At 47.2% G+C, this 20,695-nt stretch overlaps 2 protein-coding genes across 10 annotated transcripts in view; both read left to right on the top strand.

Moving 5' to 3' along the window:
• Positions 1 to 3,017, top strand: part of ADAM15 (ADAM metallopeptidase domain 15) — a 37,557-nt gene extending 34,540 nt beyond the window's left edge. For 7 of the 8 annotated variants that reach the window (XM_033924973.1, XM_033924978.1, XM_033924975.1 and 4 more), the window contains 2 exons: positions 953 to 1,079; positions 2,006 to 3,017. In XM_033924973.1, coding sequence (XP_033780864.1) covers positions 953 to 1,079; positions 2,006 to 2,067 — 189 coding nt within the window. In that variant the 3' untranslated portion in view covers positions 2,068 to 3,017. Of the gene's footprint in view, positions 1 to 952; positions 1,081 to 2,005 lie in introns of all 8 variants that reach the window. The other variant, XM_033924971.1, reaches the window with a different exon arrangement.
• Positions 3,018 to 20,383: 17,366 nt separating this feature from the next.
• EFNA4 (ephrin A4) overlaps positions 20,384 to 20,695 on the top strand; it is a 45,265-nt gene continuing 44,953 nt past the window's right edge. Inside the window, exon 1 of one of the 2 annotated variants that reach the window (XM_033924621.1) lies at positions 20,384 to 20,536. In XM_033924621.1, the coding sequence (XP_033780512.1) occupies positions 20,439 to 20,536 (98 nt within the window). In that variant the 5' untranslated portion in view covers positions 20,384 to 20,438. The remainder of the gene's footprint in view (positions 20,537 to 20,695) is intronic. The other variant, XM_033924620.1, reaches the window with a different exon arrangement.

Below are 20,695 nucleotides of genomic sequence, written 5' to 3' on the forward strand. Positions count from 1 at the left end.
GTCGGGTTTTCAGGATAGCCCTAATGAATATACATGAAAGAGATTTGCAAGTAGTGAAGACGATGGGAATGCAGATCTGCCCCATTCACATTCATTAGGGCTGTCCCGAAAACCTGACTGGCTAGTGGTCCTCCAGGACAGGGTTGGGGACCGCTGGGTTAAAGGATTCAGCTGGGTTGACATTCAATCCTAACTGACTAAGAGACTTCATCTCAGTGTCCCCTGAGGAAGGCATCGTAAATACCGAAACTTGGATCCTTGTTGAGATAGTCTTATAATCAAGGTTTCTTGTTGGTTGATTAGATCATCTCCCTTGCCTTTGTTTTCTCCTTTTCTCGTTCTTATTAAACTGGATGCAAGAAACAAGGTGAATTGGTGGTATTTTGGGTGAGGTTTTGTGTTTGAGAGTAGAGAACGACACGGTGACAAAATTCATCACCGTTCCTGTCATAATCCCATGTCATTTTCTAGTGTCTATTTCAACTTCGGTCCTTGTACACTAGCATTCTTCAAAGCAAAGCTTGCGGGTCAGTGGTTGTGCCCAATTATACTCTGATTCTTCCCTCTCTCCTTAAAGAATGACATGAAGATGGTTTCCCGCGGTTATCTGCGGGGACAGGAACGGTGATGAATTTTGTCACTGTGTCATTCTCTATTTGAGAGCTATTGTTAGTAGAGGAGGTTGTTTGGAAGCCCTTCAGTAGTCCCATAGAGCAGTTTCTCTGCTGTGACTGTCCAGTGTGCCCACTGAGGCCCTCCGCTGTCTCGGAGCGTCTAGCCGTGCCTTCTGCTAGCCCATTGTGGGCCCTGATGAGGCGTGGAGAAAGGACTTTAATCTTCTACCACTGTTTTCCAGAGTCAAAGGGAAGGCGTTTGGGCCACATGGGGTGAGTGCTGAGAAGGGGGACGCAGCCTTCCTGGTTCTGAATATTTTTTTTCTCTTATCGTTCAGCCTCAAGTTCCTGTGAAACCACCTCCCCCAAAGAAGCCCCTGCCCTCGGACCCGGCGACCCAAGACCAAGAAGAGCTGCTTTCTGCCGTGCCCATATACACGCCTCAGGCAGTAGTGTTCCCTTCCAGGCAAGTGTCCAGTCCCTCCACATAAAGTTAGTGTTCAGGAAGAAATCCACAAGCTGACCACATACTTGCTGGCAACGCAGGCCTGCAACTCCTCCAACCATAGCAGAAAGGCATTGCCCCGAGATAACCATCAGGGTCTGGCATGCTCACTCGGGTAATGTCTCCAGATGGGTTGGGTGACAGGAACGAACGTCATTCATAAGCAGGGGTGTGTGCTGGATAGGATCTCGGTTTCAGAAATGGACTGCTAGAGTTTTATCTTAGTACTTGCATTGTGCCAGAGAGAGCCTCCAGCTATAGAGTCCTGTGAAGTTGCACTTGGAATTTCTGTTTTAAATTGTATTTTTGTTTGAATTTCCCAATGCAATCTATAAGATGAAATGTGATGTGTTTGAATGAAGCTGATGGTGGAATAATTTCTGTATCCTTCCACATTTTTGGGGTCTCTGATTGGGTCTCAGACATATAAACTTGGCTTTCCCACTGTTAAAAAAAAAAACCCCAACTACGGCCAATTTCTGTCAATCATTTTCTTTTTTATTCGTAAAAGTTTGGCATGACATCCCTTCTACAATTATAGTTCTCTTTCATCTACCCACTTTTCGTAAAGCGTTGAAAGACCTATTTATTTCAGAAATTTATGAATGATTTTTCTGTCTGAAATAATCAATCATAAAAGATACTACTTTTGGCTTAAAAGATACAGTTCTTGTTCTAATCTTATGTAAATTTCTTAATATTCTGTTAATTGAGTCGAGTCCTCCTGTTGGGATGAATCGGTATACAAAATCAAAGATTAGATTAGAGATGGGCAGGAAATGTCATTTTGGATGTCCCTTCCATCTCCAGGCCTTCCCCCCAACTCCAGCTTGTTTCAAGGTGTCCCTCTGCCACCTTCTGACTCTCTTTTTTTTCTATTCCAAAGGCCGGCGCCCCCTCCGCCTACAGCCATTGGTGGGAACCTCCAGGCGCAGCAAGTGTAACTGAGGCCGGACACTGGTCGTCGACGCACACGAACGGGTGGTAAGGGGGGAGCTGATAACCACTCTGCTCTTGCGGTGGAACTCTTTCCGCAGCTTCTGCATGGGTCCTATGCATCCATCGCCTCGACCTTGCTGTGGCACGGGGGTAGATTCTACCAGTCCAGCATAGGTGAGAAGAGGATGTTGCCTGCCCTTGGCCCACACCGTAAGAGAGACTGAGGCTACAACGTAGTGCTGAACTGTGTGTGTGTGTGGGGGGGGGTGATCTTCTTTCATACAGACAGAAGCTGGAAAGGTGCAGATAAAATCATGGGGGAAACATGGGGGCTGGGCTGGGCATGGGACTTGGAAACCAGAGGGAGCAGAACGTTTTACCGGAGCCCGAGGACTGTGGATACATTTCGGACTTGCACAAACGTTACTCCGGTCTCTAACCACTGAGAACCTCATCACACCTGTGGATTCTGGAAGCAGGGGCCTAGAGCGTAAATTTAGGACTAAAGGGCAGCTGGAGGGTGGGGGGGAGAGGTCTGTTCTGTTATTTATACTGTGGCGAAAGCAGTTCAAGAGGCCGTTACAAGTTCAGCAACTTTGTAAGTCTATATTTTAAAACTGCTGTAAACCAATGTGCGTCTGTGTATTTCATGGGTTTGCCTGTGGCCTTGTAGACGAAGAAGCTCTTTTATATGTGTGTGGAACAGAGCAAGGGCAGTGGTGCCTGGCCCTGTCTCTTAGTTCACACCCCAATCCTAAAATTTCTAAATGGTTTTACAATAAAAAGGGTGCATTAAATAGAAAATATTAAAAGAGATGGTATGATAGGAGACCTAGGTAGAGGTCTGCATGGGAACAGGGATCACGGGAGTCCCGCGGGAATCCCCCATAATCCACGTGACTCCCACGGGGACACCCCTCTGACCCACGGGACTCCCACGGGGATGGAAGGCTCAGGAAGCAGGGTTCGTCCATATAATATAATTGACACGTCAGCTTTAGTAAAAGTTTATAAGTTAATTACATGAACAGAAAACAAAAAAAGGGTTCCAAAGAGATTCCACAAAGAAAACAGCAGCGCAAACACAAAAGAAACTGTGGAATTGATGATCATGTCAGAAGTAATTGCTGCTTTTTATGGGGACAGGCGGGGATGGAGGTAATTCCTTGCAGGGATGGGTGGGGACGGAGAGGATCCTGACGGGGACGGGTGGGGACGGAGAGGATCCTGGTGGGGACGGAGAGGATCCTGACGGGGACGGAGAGGATCCTGACGGGGACAGGCGGGGACGGAGAGGATCCTGACGGGGACGGGTGGGGACGGAGAGGATCCTGGCGGGGACGGAGAGGATCCTGACGGGGATGGGCGGGGACGGAGAGGATCCTGGCGGGGACGGAGAGGATCCTGGCGGGGACGGAGAGGATCGGGACGGGTGGGGACGGAGAGGATCCTGACGGGGACGGGTGGGGACGGAGAGGATCCTGACGGGGACGGGTGGGGACGGAGAGGATCCTGACGGGGACGGGTGGGGACAGAGAGGATCCTGGCGGGGACGGAGAGGATCCTGACGGGGACGGGTGGGGACGGAGAGGATCCTGGTGGGGACGGAGAGGATCCTGACGGGGATGGGCGGGGACGGAGAGGATCCTGGCGGGGACGGAGAGGATCCTGGCGGGGACGGAGAGGATCGGGACGGGTGGGGACGGAGAGGATCCTGGCGGGGACGGGTGGGGACGGAGAGGATCCTGACGGGGACGGGTGGGGACGGAGAGGATCCTGACGGGGACGGGTGGGGACAGAGAGGATCCTGGCGGGGACGGGCGGGGACGGAGAGGATCCTGACGGGGACAGAGAGGATCCTGACGGGGACGGAGAGGATCCTGGCGGGGACGGAGAGGATCCTGGCGGGGACGGGTGGGGACAGAGAGGATCCTGATGGGGACGGGTGGGGACAGAGAGGATCCTGACGGGGACGGGCGGGGACGGAGAGGATCCTGACGGGGACGGGTGGGGACGGAGAGGATCCTGGCGGGGACGGAGAGGATCCTGACGGGGACGGGTGGGGACGGAGAGGATCCTGACGGGGACAGAGAGGATCCTGGCGGGGACGGAGAGGATCCTGGCGGGGACGGGTGGGATTCTGTCCCCGTGCAACTCTCTAGACCTAGGTTCTAATATCATTTTAACCTCATTAGATTAAATCATTAACCTGCTCTCCTAAGATAAGGAAGGGAGCGTGTTAAGTGAATGGAGTTTAACAAACAGTATAACAAGACTTACCCCCTCCTTTAAAAAAAAGCCACGCTAGCGTTTTTAACGCCGGTCGCCACAGTAACACCTCCGACGAGTGTTGCGGTGCAGTGGTTAGAGCTACAGCCTCGGCACCCTGAGGTTGTGGGTTTGAATCCCGCCCTGCTAACTTGTGACCCCGGGCAAGTCACATTGGGGCTCCTTTTACGAAGGCGCGCGAGGGCCTTAACGCGCAGAATAGCGCGCGCTGGCCGCCACCGCCTCCTCTTGAGCAGGCGGTAGCTTTTCGGCTGGCGCGCGCTAAAAAAAACCGCTGGCGCAGCCTTCGTAAAAGGAGCCCTTAATCCCCCTTGCCCCAGGTACATTAGATAGACCGGGAGCCCGCCGGGACAGTTGAGGAAAAATGCTTGAGTATGTCCGCACAGAATTGTTAGGATATGTGGAATATAAATTATGAAATAAAATACCAATATAAATTCTTAAATAAATGATTATTAAATAAGACGCTCGTGGAATTCCTCTGAGCGTCCAAGCCGTTACCGCTGTGGCCGGTGACTTTTCTTGAATGCACTTCCATGTTAATTGTATTTTTTTCCACTGATTGCTTTGATGTGAACCGCCTAGAACTATGTGGTGTGACGGTTTATAAGAATAAAGTTATTATTATTAAAAACACTAGCGTGGCTTTGCAAAGGAGGGGCTTAATTTTTAGTTCAAATCTATTTTATTAAGCAACAGTAAATACAACGGCAATAACAACCATGGGATACATTTTCATCAAACACCCGCGGAGGACTGGACTCTTATGTCCTCCCCGGACCCACCATACCCCCACCCCCCGACAAAGAAACCCCCCCCCCCCCACCCACCCCTCCCCCTCCCCCCACAGATACATATAAACTCGTAAGCAGGGAACAGCATAGACACCGCAAATCACAGGTTCAGAGGTGGAGTCTATTCAAGACCCGACTACGACTCTCAGGAGTCAAAATGTTCAAATATGGAGTCCAAGTGTGAACAAAGTCTCTGCAATGACGTCGGGAAGAACGAGCCAAACGGGCCTCCCATCCCATAAGTTCATGAAGGCGATTCCTCCAGTACCAGAATGAAGGTGGTTCAGATGACAGCCAGCAACACAAGATACATTTCTTCCCCAAAATAAAACATTTACTAAGAAATAATTTTTCATAAGAATTGTACATATACAAGAATGAGAAATGGGCAAACAGCATAGACTGCACGGATACTGGCACAGGGGTCTGCAACAAGCCCTGTAAAAAGGAGGCCACTTCCGTCCAGAAGGTCTGAATCCCCTCACAACTCCAAATACCATGAAAATAAACATAGTAACATAGTAACATAGTAGATGACGGCAGATAAAGACCCGAATGGTCCATCCAGTCTGCCCAACCTGATTCAATTAACAAAATTTTTTTTTTTTTTTTTTCTTCTTAGCTATTTCTGGGCGAGAATCCAAAGCTTTACCCGGTACTGTGCTTGGGTTCCAACTGCCGAAATCTCTGTTAAGACTTACTCCAGCCCATCTACACCCTCCCAGCCATTGAAGCCCTCCCCTGCCCATCCTCCTCCAAACGGCCATACACAGACACAGACCGTACAAGTCTGCCCAGTAACTGGCCTAGTTCAATCTTTAATATTATTTTCTGATTCTAGAATAAGAATTGACCTCCACCGTACAGCGGACGCATAACTGAGTATCTATGCAACCCATATGGTAAGCCTGACTCTGGGAAGCATAGGCCCGCAGGACAGTTCGAAAGTGACATTCACGTAACTCAGCACTATGTACCAAACCCGCAGTTCGGTTCAGGGTTTTTAACAAGAAATTATCCCCCAATTCCCTACCCGGAGGGGCTTAATTTTTAACTGCTTACACTGTTTGTAAAGCTCCATGCACTTACAAGTGTATTGAAGTAAAAGGCTGCTAACTTCTCTTCACTGGGAGTGTCCGATGTGATGGAGGAAACCTCCCCCCCCCCCCAAATATTAAAAAAACCCCAAAAATATTACATTGTATATGTCAAAGCAAATAACTTTTTAGTCTAGTAATTAGTATTATAGCAGCATTTGTCAAATCAGAAATAAATCAGTTCGGACATATACAATGGAGAGAAAAAAACCTCATACCAACTGTGCCGGCATCTTTCTGTAAGCGTGGCGCAGTTTCTCCAAAGAGACTGGCCATCCATCTCAGTATAAAAAAAGAAAAGCAAAAAATTGCAAGAGTCTGTCCATGTGATTGAGGATGGATAACCCAAAAAGGCAAGGAAGGGCATTTTCGATAGGACATCGAAGCCTGACATTTCCCGCAAGATGTCCAAAGCTGGGAACGAACTAACGGCCAGTTTCGAAACCAGCAAAATAACTTTAAACCGTGCAAAACACAGCCCTCAGACTGATCTACTCACTGAAGAAGTTCGACCACATTCACCGCCACACGCTGGCTACCTGTGCAAGCACGAATACTTTTTAAATTCTACTGCATGCTCTTCAAAACCCAACCTGGCAATGGACCATCCTACCTGAACACTCGCCTAACAAGGAACAGCTCTTCCAGACCAAGTGGAACTCAGACACCCTTCACCCACCCCCCAATCAAAGGCATTCAGCGTAAAAAAATACACGACAGACTGCTCGCCACGCAAGCAGCGAAACTAGACAGCCACATCTCCAATCTATTGATTTCAGCACCTTCAGGAGGGAAATAAAAACCAGGTTGTTCAAGCCAAACTCCTGATACAACCAATTATCCTCACTCCATTGCCAGACTCCAAATGTTACAACCAATAGCTTCCCTGTAATCTTCTGGAAATGACCAGAATCTCTTCCTTTTGTAATCCGCCTACAACCGCAAGGTATTGGCAGAATAAAAGAAACTAATGTAATGCAATATAAAACTGCTAGACATCCCCCCCCAAAAAAAATTTTAATTGCCTATTTAGATGTCTTGGCCAACAGGATGTCCAACCTTAGGACGTTTTAACTTTTTTGGGGCTTTTTTCGACCACAAAAACATCCTAGTTCAGAACCATCTAAATTTAGACCATTTGGACATGGGAGGAGCCAGCCTTGTGATGGACTGGCCATGGGGCACTTTAGAGGGCACTGCTGTGAACTTCACATAGAGTGCCAGGAGTACATTTTACCAAATACCCCTTATAATTTATGCTGAGCCCTCCAAACCTACTATACCTACCTGTCTACACCCCTATAGCCCTTATGGCTAGTAAAGGAGGGTTTGGTGTCCTCACTCTTTCCAGTATAAATGTAGTTGGTTAGAGTGGCTCGTGAGCCTGGGTCCTCTTCTCTATGACTCACTAGCCCCCCCCACCCCCACTGGGCTACTTAAGACATCTGTGTGATATACTATGCTTTCCCATATCAGGTGCTGCTGTTCTAAAGACAGGTATGTACTCTTTCATTCATATCTTTGTGGGGTGGGAAGGAGTCAGTGACCAGTGGGCGGGGGTCAGTTTGTGAACCTTTTTGGCACTTAAACACTTTTAAAACAGGTCTAGCTCAGAATGTCTAAGTTCTGTCCAGGACACCCTGGGAAAGGTTCAATTATTACCGCAGGACATCCCTTCAGCAAGCTCCTCCCCCTTTCTGGACTCACAGGGAGTAGGACGCCTTGCAAGACGTCCAAAAAGACGGTTTCAAAAATCAGCACTTGGATGTCTTGGTGATTAGGACTTCCAAGAGCCAATATGTGGTAGTGGTGGGGGGGGGGGGGGGGGGGGGGGTTGGTAGTAAAATCCAGACGTCTTGATCTGTCCTCCTTACTTCCATTGCTTTCAGTGACAATAAAACCCATGTGTCTCCATCCATCCTCCTTTTTCTGGAGCCATAGGGTAACCCTAGCTCAGGGATCTCAAAGTCCCTCCTTGAGGGCCGCAATCCAGTCGGGTTTTCAGGATTTCTCCAATGAATATGCATTGAAAGCAGTGCAATGCACATAGATCTCATGCATATTTATTGGGGAAATCCTGAAAACCCGACTGGATTGCAGCCCTCGAGGAGGGACTTTGAGATCCCTGTAAGTCTTTCAAGTCTTCTGTTTAGGAGTCACCAGTGTGTGTCTGACTCATGCAGAAAGTGAGTTACTTACCTGGACTAGGGGAGCTCAGTTGACAGCAGAATAAGTTAACCACTCAAACCCTCCTACCTCCTCTTTAGGGATGAACCTGCTTAGTGCCGGAGAAGAAACAGGTGGCCCGCACATGTTCAGAAAGCTAATCTGTCTCTGACATCATTGGGAGATATTACTAGTTTATGGCTGACATCCTGCTGTCTTTGGAGAATCCCCATTACAGACAAGAACCTCACTCTGTTTGTATTAACTCTTGAAATAGCACCGGGACTTTGCCTGGCAATGGAGGCCTTTGCCCAGTGGGTGGCGCTTTGGTTTTATGTAAGGATGCTTGGCTGGCGCTGGGCTGTGTCTGCAAGCTTCTCTTGCTTAGGCAGTGCTAGAAGCACCCAAAGATAAGGCACTTAACCTTTTTGCAAGTAGGAACTAGCTTCGCTTAGAATCATTAGCAGTCAGTGCTGTCACAGGCCTTGAGGTCTTGGTGCGATTTGAAGCTTAATATGGAACATGCAAGGCAGGAATGAGGTGCATTGGCAGAGCTGTGTTGTGTGTGGGGGGGGGGGGAGAGAGTGAGGAGTTCTCAGTACTGGGGTAACAGAAGGTTGGCAGAACTGGAGGTGTGCGGACGTCTACGTGGGGACTAGGGCCAGCAGGAGTGAGGTACATAGTTAGAGCTGTAGAGGGGGGGAGAAGGAGGGTGTCCCTATTGCAAGGGAGGAGTGAGGTTTTCCCTCGCCTTTTCTTCAGTCCTAAAGTTCACATTTTCGGGTAACAAAGCCCCCTGACCCTGCACGCTGTCTGATTCGGCTGCTGTTGAACAGTTTGCGTGGAATTTGGGTTATGAGCTGCAGGGAGTGGTTGTGAATTTCTCCGTGAGAACCTTGTGCATCCTCCTCCAGCTTGAGTTCCGATCCTCCCCGAGGCTGACGTATTTCCTGTTGCCTCAGCTTTCAACAGCAATCTGACCTGGAGGAGGGGAATGCATTTATCTGAGTTTGGGGTTTAGGTTTCTGCCACTTGGTGCTGAATGTAAGACGCCCGCACTAGACGTCCCCACTAGACGTCCGCACTAGACGTCCGCACTAGACGTCCCCACTAGACGTCCGCATTAGACGTCCGCATTAGACGTCCGCACTAGACGTCCGCATTAGACGTCTAGTGCGGACGTCTAGTGCGGACGTCTAGTGGGGACGTCTAATGCGGACGTCTAGTGCGGACGTCTAATGCGGACGTCTAGTGGGGACGTCTAATGCGGACGTCTAGTGGGGACGTCTAATGCGGACGTCTAGTGGGGACGTCTAATGCGGACGTCTAGTGGGGACGTCTAATGCGGACGTCTAGTGGGGACGTCTAATGCGGACGTCTAGTGGGGACGTCTAATGCGGACGTCTAATGCGGACGTCTAGTGCGGACGTCTAGTGGGGACGTCTAATGCGGACGTCTAGTGGGGACGTCTAATGCGGACGTCTAATGCGGACGTCTAGTGCGGACGTCTAATGCGGACGTCTAGTGCGGACGTCTAATGCGGACGTCTAGTGGGGACGTCTAGTGCGGACGTCTAGTGCGGGCGTCTTACATTCAGCACCAAGTGGCAGAAACCTAAACCCCAAACTCAGATAAATGCATTCCCCTCCTCCAGGTCAGATTGCTGTTGAAAGCTGAGGCAACAGGAAATACGTCAGCCTCGGGGAGGATCGGAACTCAAGCTGGAGGAGGATGCACAAGGTTCTCACGGAGAAATTCACAACCACTCCCTGCAGCTCATAACCCAAATTCCACGCAAACTGTTCAACAGCAGCCGAATCAGACAGCGTGCAGGGTCAGGGGGCTTTGTTACCCGAAAATGTGAACTTTAGGACTGAAGAAAAGGCGAGGGAAAACCTCACTCCTCCCTTGCAATAGGGACACCCTCCTTCTCCCCCCCTCTACAGCTCTAACTATGTACCTCACTCCTGCTGGCCCTAGTGCCCTAGTCCCCACGTAGACGTCCGCACTAGACGTCCACACGTTTCTTTTCTCGGTGCTCCCCCGCTGGAAGCCGGGAAATCAATGTCCATAATATCTTTTTCCTCTGCACAAAATGCATCTGCTTAGAATTTGCCTTTCAGCAGTTTCCTGCCTTTGCCCTCTCCCCCACCTCCCCCAGATCAGCTTCTACTCTCCGCCTTTTAATGAATCCACATCCTTAATACGGATGGCATCATCTGATTTCTTTCCAAGTAACTCCCTAAACATTTTCTTTGCTTTTCGAACGGTGCACGGTGATTTTAGGCTTTGATCCTGCAATTTGGATTATTCCTCCCCCCTCCCCCCCCCGTATGTGCTGTATGCGCTTTGCATTTTATCCACATTACGTTTCAGCTGCCAGTTTTGACTCTCGCTCTTCGAAGGTCCTCCTGCAGCTTCTCACAATCAGCTCATGATTCAACTACTTTAGAATCATTTTTTGTCATCAGCAAATTTGATTTCTTCATTCATTGCTCCCTTTTCCAGATCATGCAAAAACCCCAAAACAGTATGAAGGGGTGCTGAAAAGTTCTCAGCCCTACCAAGAATGGAATGATGTGGAGCCATGAAACTTACAAGTTATTCCGCACTTGGCGCATCATGTCTGAAGTTTCTGTAACCCCCCCAGAATACTCTGATGTCATGGAACTACTCCGCCACTTCAATCGCCTCTGAATCACTCGAAAATTGTTGACCTTTCAAACTCTTTTTAAGGTTTGGAAACAGAAAATAGTCAGATGGAGCAAGATCTGGTGAGTAGGGTGGATGGTCTATGCCAGTGTTCTTCAACCGCCGGTCCGTGGACCGGTGCTGGCCCGTAGAAATTTTCTGCCACGTCCATCGGGCAAAAGACGGTGTTCTTCAGACTCCAGTCCACAGTGCGATCAACACGGCGTTTTTGGGCCGGCTCTCTTGAGTGCCGCAGTGCACAAAGCCGTGGGAAAAGGCTCCTACGCGTGTCCTGTGCCTGACCTTGAAGCCTTCTGTCTGACGTCGCAACGTCAGAGGGAAGGCTTCCAGATGAGGGGGCGGGACGCGCGCTGCCCACAACTTTGTGCACGCTGCACTCAGGGAGCCGGCCCGAAGACGCTGCATTGATCTCACAGTGGACCGGCCCGAAGATAACACTGGGTGGCAGGCCAGAAGGCAACGCACGGCACAGCATGGAGGGAGAGAGACAACAACGGTAGGGGGAATCTTTTTCTTGTATGTTATGCTATGTTTGTCGTACCTTATTTTAAATTTTGTGCATCACATTGACGATACGATAATGCGTTTTAATCAAAATTGTATTCAACTTGAAACTTGAAATGAAATTCATGCCATAACTGGACACCCAGCGTAGTTTCCTGTTTTTTAGCTAGTTAACAAAAGCATGGTTAACAAAAGAAGTTAAGAAGGTGGTAGGAGATAAGAAAAAATCCTTCAGGACATGGAAAAAGGATAAAACGGAGGAAAATTGGAAAAAGCACAGGAAGCACCAAAAAGAATGCCACCGCGTAGTCAGAACAGCAAAGAGAGAATATGAAGAGAAACTTGCAAAGGAGGCACGGAACTTTAAACCTTTCTTTCGATATGTGAAAGGCGAGGGAGGAAGTGGGACCCCTGGATGAGGGGGATAGGAAAGGAGTGGTAAAGGAGGAACAGGAAGTGGCGGACAGACTAAACACGTTCTTCTCGTCGGTCTTCACAAAAGAGGACACATCCAATGTTCCGGAACCGGAAAAATTCTTCAAGGGGGACCAAGAGGAAAAATGATCGTGCATGGAGGTAAGCCTCGAAGATAGGCTAAAAACTGACAAATCGCCAGGCCCGGACGGAATTCACCCAAGAATACTAAGAGAACTTAGAAACGAAATAGCGGAGTTACTGCAACAGATTTGTAACCTATCCCTGAAAACAGGGGTAATACCGGAAGACTGGAGGATAGCAAATGTTACACCTATCTTCAAGAAAGGAACCAGAGGCGACCCGGGGAATTATAGACCGGTCAGCTTGACCTCAGTTCCGGGGAAGATGGCCGAATCATTGATCAAGAACAGTATCAGTGAGCACATAGAAAAAAATAAGCTGATGAGAACAAGCCAGCGTGGTTTCTGTACTGGAAGATCCTGCCAAACAAACCTACTGCACTTCTTCGAGGGGATAAGCGGACATTTGGACAAAGGTGACCCCATAGATATAGTAGACCTAGACTTCCAGAAAGCCTTCGACAAGGTACCTCATGAGCGCCTTCTAAGGAAACTGTGGAACCACGGGGTGGAAGGGGACATACACAGATGGCTCAAAAACTGGTTGGCAAACAGGAAACAGAGGGTAGGAGTAAAGGGACACTATTCTGACTGGAAAGGGGTCACAAGTGGCTTCCCACAAGGGTCAGTGCTGGGACCGCTGCTATTCAATATATTTATTAATGACTTGGAAACAGGGACAAAGTGCGAAGTTATAAAATTTGCGGATGACACAAAACTCTCCGGTAAGGTTAGATCTGTAGAGGAATGTAAAAAACTCCAAAGGGATCTGGACAAACTGAGTGAGATGAGTTTTAATGTGGAGAAATGTAAAGTTATGCACATAGGGAAAGAGAACCTGATGTACAACTACACGATGGGGGGGATGACATTGGGAAAAGGCAACCTAGAAAAGGACTTGGGGGTTTTGGTGGATAAAACAATGAAACCGGCAGCACAATGCGCAGCGGCCTCAAAAAAGGCGAACAGAATGTTGGGCATTATCAAAAAAGGTATCACTACCAGAACCAAGGAAGTTATCCTCCCGCTGTACAGGGCAATGGTGCGACCGCATCTGGAGTACTGCGTCCAGTACTGGTCGCCGTACCTAAAGAAAGATATGGCGATCCTCGAGAGGGTCCAGAGAAGAGCGACAAAAATGATAAAGGGCATGGAAAACCTCTCGTATGCTGAAAGGCTGGAGAAGTTGGGGCTCTTTTCCCTGGAAAAGAGGAGACTTAGAGGGGATATGATAGAAACTTATAAGATCATGAAGGGTATAGTGAAGGGAGAGAGAGACAGATTCTTCAGACTGGCGGGGGCAACAAGAACTAGAGGACACTCAAAAAAATTGAAGGGAGATAGGTTTAGAACAAATGCTAGGAAGTTCTTCTTCATCCAGAGGGTGGTGGACACCTGGAATGCGCTTCCAGAGGGGGTGGTTGAGCAGAGTACAGTTTTGGGGTTCAAAGAGGGATTGGACGAATTCCTGAAGGGTAAGGGAATCCAGGGGTACAATTAGAGGGTTACTATACAAGACAAAATGCTCTTGAGTAATAGTTCACTACAGGTCATTGACCTGGGGGGCCGCCGCGGGAGCGGACTGCTGGGCATGATGGACCTATGGACTGACTCGGCAGAGGCCATGCTTATGTGCTTATGTGCTTATATATTAATACACAAATAAAAAATTTCCTCCTGTAGCATAACTTTTATTTTCTGACAAGTCTCCTATGAGCTTCTTTGCAGATGTTTTCTGAAAATCCAGAGGAGCTCTATCCATTGACTCACCGTTGTCCGTATGTCTATTAAAAAAAATATATATATGTAATGTAATGTAATTTATTTCTTATATACCGCTACATCCGTTAGGTTCTAAGCGGTTTGAAGAAAATATACATTAAGATTATAAATGAGAAGTAAGAAGGTACTTAAAAATTCCCTTACTGTCCCGAAGGCTCACAATCTAACTAAAGTACCTGGAGATTAATAAAGAAGAGAAAATAAAGATGGTTGAAAAAAGAAAAATTCTATGTGAATTTATAGGATGGAAATTAAACTGACAGTGAAGAACTGTATGAAAAATACATATGGAATGCAGTTAGAGAGGGTAGGTTACAATCTATTTATGTTTAAAAAAAAAAATCTAACAAATTGGTAAGGCAAGACTTTCTCCTCTGTCTATCCAAATGGTAAATTATTTTGTTCTTCAGACTATTTTGCTTGGCATGAATGTCAAGCTTATCGGTCTCTAGTTTAATGGATCACCCATGCAGTCCTATTCCTGAAATACTGCAATTGATTTGAAAGAGAAGTTACAGATTGCTAGTCTGGAATTTAACTCTTGAGTTCTTTTATTATTCTGGGGTGTCTGCCATTTGGTCCTGGTGATTTGTTATTCTTTAGTTTGTTCATTTGATCTATTGCATTTTTTTTTTCTGGTTTTCTGTGATCTGCTTTAAGTTCTTCTCAACCTTAAGTAATGTTTCTGGCTTCCATCCTCTGAAACGTCCTGTTTTGGAAGGGGCGGGAGCTGGCATGCTCACGAGCTTCAGGTTCTGTGCTGGCTGACCGGAACGCTTCTGGTGTTATGTAGATTAAAGTATCGCTGACCTGGGCGATGGATATAAGGAAGGAAAAACCTCATGGGGAGGAGGGTGAAAGATGCTGGAGGGTGGGGGTAGGGAGGAGGAGGAGGAGGAGAGAAATGCTGGATACTCTGGGGGGGAGTTAAGAGGTAGGGAAGAAGAAAAATGCTGGGTACCAGGGGGAAGGAAGAGAGGACAAATGGCCCATCTAATCTGCCCATCCGCAGTAACTATTATCCCTTCCTCTCCCTATTGGCTAAGGCTCTTAACATTTGCATCACCTCTTCCTATAGGCTAAGGCTCTTTACACCTGCATTGTGAGGTCAAAGAGCAGATAAAGGCCAAATGACCCATCCAGAGCAGCCACTATCTCCTCCTCTCCCTATTGGCTAGGTTCTTAACATTTGCATCTCCTCTTCCTATTGGCTAAGACTCTTTACACCTGCATTGTGATGTCATAGAGGTTTATGGTTATAGAAACATGATGGCAGATAAAGGCCAAATGACCCATCCAGAGCAGCCACTATCTCCTCCTCTACGTATTGGCTAAGTTCTTAACATTTGCATCTCCTCTTCCTATTGGCTAAGGCTCTTTACACCTGCACTGTGATGTCATAGAGCTTTATGGTTATAGAAACATGATGGCAGATAAAGGCCAAATGGCCCATCTAGTTGGCCCATCCACAGTAACCATAATCTCTTCCTCGCTCTAAGAGATCCCACACCTTCTTGAATTCGCACGCAGTCTCTGTCTCCACCACCTCTACCGGGAGACTGTTCCACGCATCTACCACCTTTTCTGTAAAAAAGTATTTCCTTAGATTACTCCTGAGCCTATCACCTGCACATGCACGGACTTCCTCTCTGCCTAACAAGAGCAGGGGGGAAGGGGGGGAATTAAGGCATTACAGGGCGGGTCTATGGGGTCTGGATTTTCCAATTGGAAAATCTGGCAACCCTACATACGATCAACATCTGTGAGTGGCTCTATTGCAAGCCTTTCTGCATCGTCCACTCGGCCTTCTGATGTGCACCAACTCCAGGCCTAGTCCCAACCACAAATACATTTAATTTATGTACTGGGTACGTACCACTCATGGCATGCACTAGGCAACTGCCTAGGTGACACACAAACTCGGGGTTAGGCATATTTAGGGGATCTAGTTATGAATCCTTAGTAGAGCCGCTGCGATTGTAACCACACAGATAAGGTGGTATATCAAGACCCACCCTTTTTACTCTTTATAGCAGCTGGGGGTTCCTTCTGTTTCAAAGCCCAGCTATGCATCATAGAGCCTGAAGTAAGATAAACATCTACAGTGCGTGATATTAAAACACCCGTGTTAGCCAGCAGCTGCAGAAAGAAAATGCTGATTATGGCTGGCTGGAAACTAGGCCTCGCTGTTAGACCCGGTGCTAATCCTGTCTGGCACTTTTCATGTTGTTGGACAGATGGAAAGAAAACATTCCTTTTTCCTAAGAGAAAGGGGGGGCTGTGTTCCCTTTATAACCTCCTCTTTATCCCTGTAGTAAGTAGAGATGATTGTTATACAGGGGCCTTGCCTTACCTCACTCCCTAAATTAACACGTGACACCTTAAAATAGGGACATGTCGTCTGTATTTATTCCTGCCTGGGCTGAAATTACCCTGGGAAATCCCCCCCTCCCCCCTCTCCAGCTGTAATCGAAGTTTATAGGGAATAGGGGGGGTGCCAGTATTGGAGTTGTCGTAATTTTTAAAAAGCACTAGTGACAAAATGGTACAATTTTATGTGGAAAAGCAACGACTAGCTTTAAATTTTGTATAATATGTTATTTACCTAGGAAATTTCTAGAAATTATGTAAAAATACACAAATTCCCTGAAATATGTTTAAGTGCTCTGATAAAAGTTTGAATGCTTTCATTGCATATTAATGCCTTTTATGCCCCAATTATCAATTTATCTTACTTATTTGCTAGGGCTGCATATTTAACATGTTAATGGCGTGATTAACATGTTAAATATTTAACGTGTGTTAAAAATTGTAACACACTTTAACTGAGATTTGACACGTGTGCATTTACACCACATAGGCATTTAAACGTCTCTATAGAGAATGACACGGTGACAAAATTCATCACCGTTCCCGTCCCCGCGGATAACCGCGGGAAATAATCCCATGTCATTTTCTAGTGTCTATTTCAACCTCGGTCCTTCTACACCAGCATTCTTCAAAGCAAAGCTTGCGGGTCAGTGGTTGTGGCCATTCATACTCTGATTCTTATGTGAGCCAAGGATAATGAAGCCATTGTGACATCACTGATGTGATTGGCTCTTAGGCACTGGTGGAATGAGGCATTATGACATCACAATATCTGCTCTGGATACCAGAGACTGTCATTCTGTAGTGTCTGTTTCAACCTCGGTCCTTCTACACCAGCATTCTTCAAAGCAAAGCTTGAGGGTCAGTGGTTGTGGCCATTCATACTCTGATTCTTATTGGAGCCAAGGATAATGAAGCTATTGTGACATCACTATTGTGATTGGCTCTTAGGCACTGGTGGAATGAGGCATTATGACATCACAATATCTGCTCTGGATACCAGAGACTGTCATTCTGTAGTGTCTGTTTCAACCTCGGTCCTTCTACACCAGCATTCTTCAGAGCAAAGCTTGCGGGTCAGTGGTTGTGGCCATTCATACTCTGATTCTTATGGGAGCCAAGGATAATGAAGCCATTGTGAAATCACTGATGTGATTGGCTCTTAGGCACTGGTGGAATGAGGCATTATGACATCACAATATCTGCTCTGGAGACCAGAGACTGTCATTCTGTAGTGTCTGTTTCAACCTCGGTCCTTCTACACCAGCATTCTTCAAAGCAAAGCTTGCAAGTCAGTGGTTGTGGCCATTCATACTCTGATTCTTATGTGAGCCAAGGATAATGAAGCCATTGTGACATCACTGATGTGATTGGCTCTTAGGCACTGGTGAAATGAGGCATTATGACATCACAATATCTGCTCTGGATACCAGAGACTGTCATTCTGTAGTGTCTGTTTCAACCTCGGTCCTTCTACACCAGCATTCTTCAAAGCAAAGCTTGAGGGTCAGTGGTTGTGGCCATTCATACTCTGATTCTTATTGGAGCCAAGGATAATGAAGCTATTGTGACATCACTATTGTGATTGGCTCTTAGGCACTGGTGGAATGAGGCATTATGACATCACAATATCTGCTCTGGATACCAGAGACTGTCATTCTGTAGTGTCTGTTTCAACCTCAGTCCTTCTACACCAGCATTCTTCAAAGAAGAGGGTGGGACCGCAACGAAAGAACCAGCTCTGAAGCAGTACTAAGATTGCTAACACCGCAATCTTGCTTGCAGGCTGTTCTGGCTGGAAGGTAAACAATGCGGGGAGGCCGGGGGGAGCGGAAGGCCGAGGGGGTGGGAGCCGTAAGCCGGACGCCGGGAGGGGGGAAGCCGACAGCAGCACTTCCTGACTGACCCTCCCCCCTCGCCTTCTAAAGCAGGTGCGGCATCTGCCGCGCCTGCTTTAGGGGGCGAGGGGGGAGGGTCAGGCAAATCGGGAAGCTGGGGTTTTTTTTTTGTTTTGAACCAATTCGAATCAATTCACCCGAAGTGAATCGGTGAACCGATTCGAATTGTGAATCAGGCAGCACTAGTACAGAGGTAGAAATGTGGTCATGGGGATTAGATGGAAGAAAATAGGAAGCTGTTAAAGATGGGAGAGCTAGTAGATGGAAAATTGATAGGTAGCTGAAAATTAAAAAGGAGAAAGGGTGAAATTTGGATGGATAAGAACATAAGAAGTTGCCTCTGCTGTGTCAGACCAGAGGTCCATCGCGCCCAGCAGTCCCCACCCGCGGCGGCCCACCAGGTCCATGACCTGTAAGGTGATCCTTGTCTAAACCCTTTAATCCCCATTACTCTTTCTATAACCTATCTCCACCTCTATCTGTATCCCTCAATCCCCCTATCCTTCAGGAATTTATCCAATCCTTCTTTAAAACCCCACAGTGTACTCTGTCCTATCACAGCGCATTCCAAGTATCCACCACCCTCTGAGTGAAAAAGAATGGAAAAGATAAAAAAAGGGAAGTAACTGAAAAGGAAGAATGAATATATTAGATGTAGTGAGGGAATGAAACAAGAGAGAAGAGAGAATAAATGAAAATGGACAGCAGACGCTAGAAAGAGAATTAGCAGAAGACTAACATGAAAGCAGAAAAGAGAAACTGGGACCAAGATGACGGAAAAGCAAAATGTCCAGACAACAAAGAGTGAAAAAGTGTTTTAGTCTGACTTTATTAATGGGAATATGTTGCCCAATGCAATTCCTCTCCACTTAAACAAACTGCAAAATATGTTCTCCCACCAGACGCCTACAGAGATGACAGAAAAAGCCTCAGGTCACAGGTGAACCATTGTGCAGCTAGCTCTACCCAACTGGACATCATTGGCATAAAATACTTTCACCAGTTGAGTAAGCAAAAAAAAAAAAAAAAATGGGGGTGAGACAAACCACAAAACAGTGTATTCAACCAACGTTTCGTGGTAATAGACCAGTTCTTCCGTGGCTATTTGGACATTGGTGAAAGCCGAGCAGGCACGGGGTGGGGGCTGCAGCAGCTTGGGCGAGTTCTGGCCCCTGGACCTGAGGGGCAGAAGGTGGTCATCAGCTGGTAAGGCCAGGGCAATGTTAATTGTGGGGGTTGGGCCACTGATTGTGCTCAGCACAAAATTATTATTCTTTTTTTTAATTGTGAAATTTCAATGACAGGATATGGAAACATAACAAATCATTTTGCATAATTGTTATCATTTCAAAAATCAGAAATTCCATCTAGCCCTTATTAAAAGAAGAGGCGCACTGTTGAATAACAGAAATGTATTTCAAAGGAAAATTTTTTGCGACGGCTCATTGCAGTGGCGATTTTTGACGTCGCTGATACTTTGCTGCTACTCTACAATTTTTTGTGACTTTTCTTGTTATCCCCTTTTTTTACCATGGACCCCTGACGAAGGTTTGTCCGAAACACGGACCGTGTCGGGTCCCTTGATTGGTAAAAGGGTTTGCATATAATTATTTTGTCACAATACATTTTGCCTGCGTCTTGTACAGATCTGCAGTTTTGTTTTGTCAGCACAAAATTAAAACACAGCTCTGGGGTTTTTAAATTGTTTTTTAAATTTCTCCAATACTCCAGTTCCCAGTTTAATTTGGCAGATTTTTTCTTTTTTTTAATCTTTATTCATTTTTAAACTTATAATTTATAACTTATAATTTGGCAGATTCACATTTCCAATTTGTGATATCTGGTTGTGAATTGGGTGAAAATCTGTCTGTGTTTTGTGCATGGAAAAAGTAATTTTTGAATGAGTTGATGTGTAGTGGCAAATCAGGACCTAGGAGTTGCCCCCCTCCTTCATTTTTGCCCTGGGGGGGGTGACTTGGCAACTCTGATGGCTACAGTGAGATGTTTCTTATGTCTTGAGGGGCTGGATTTTAACCGTTTCCAGGTCGGGCTGTGGCTTCTCCTTTGCAGGGGATGGCGAATTTGGGGGGAGTGCTGCTCCCGCCTTCCGATTGGCTGCCAGCTGGGCTCCGGGGGGCGTGGCCGGCCTCCCCTCCGCCTCCCTCGGCCCGCACGAGCGCAGTGAGGCGTAGCGCGAGGCCGGGGCGAGTCATGCAGTGGGAGCTGGTGTGGCTGAGCCTGGTCTTGGAGGGGATCCGGAGGGTCTGCAGCCTGCGCCATGCCGTGTACTGGAACTCCAGCAACCCCAGGTGAGCTCCGTGGGTCAGGGGCAGAAAGAGACCTCTTGCAAGAGGCTTTGCAGGCGGAAAACTTGCTCCCCCCCCCCCAGTTTATTCGCTGTTAAACTTCAACATTTAACCGTTGCAAAAGTTTTAAAGCCCCCCCAGCTTCAACATTTGTGTTGCAAA

This window comes from Geotrypetes seraphini, chromosome 16, assembly GCF_902459505.1.
Source record: "Geotrypetes seraphini chromosome 16, aGeoSer1.1, whole genome shotgun sequence".
Classification (NCBI taxonomy): Eukaryota; Metazoa; Chordata; class Amphibia; order Gymnophiona; family Dermophiidae; genus Geotrypetes; species Geotrypetes seraphini.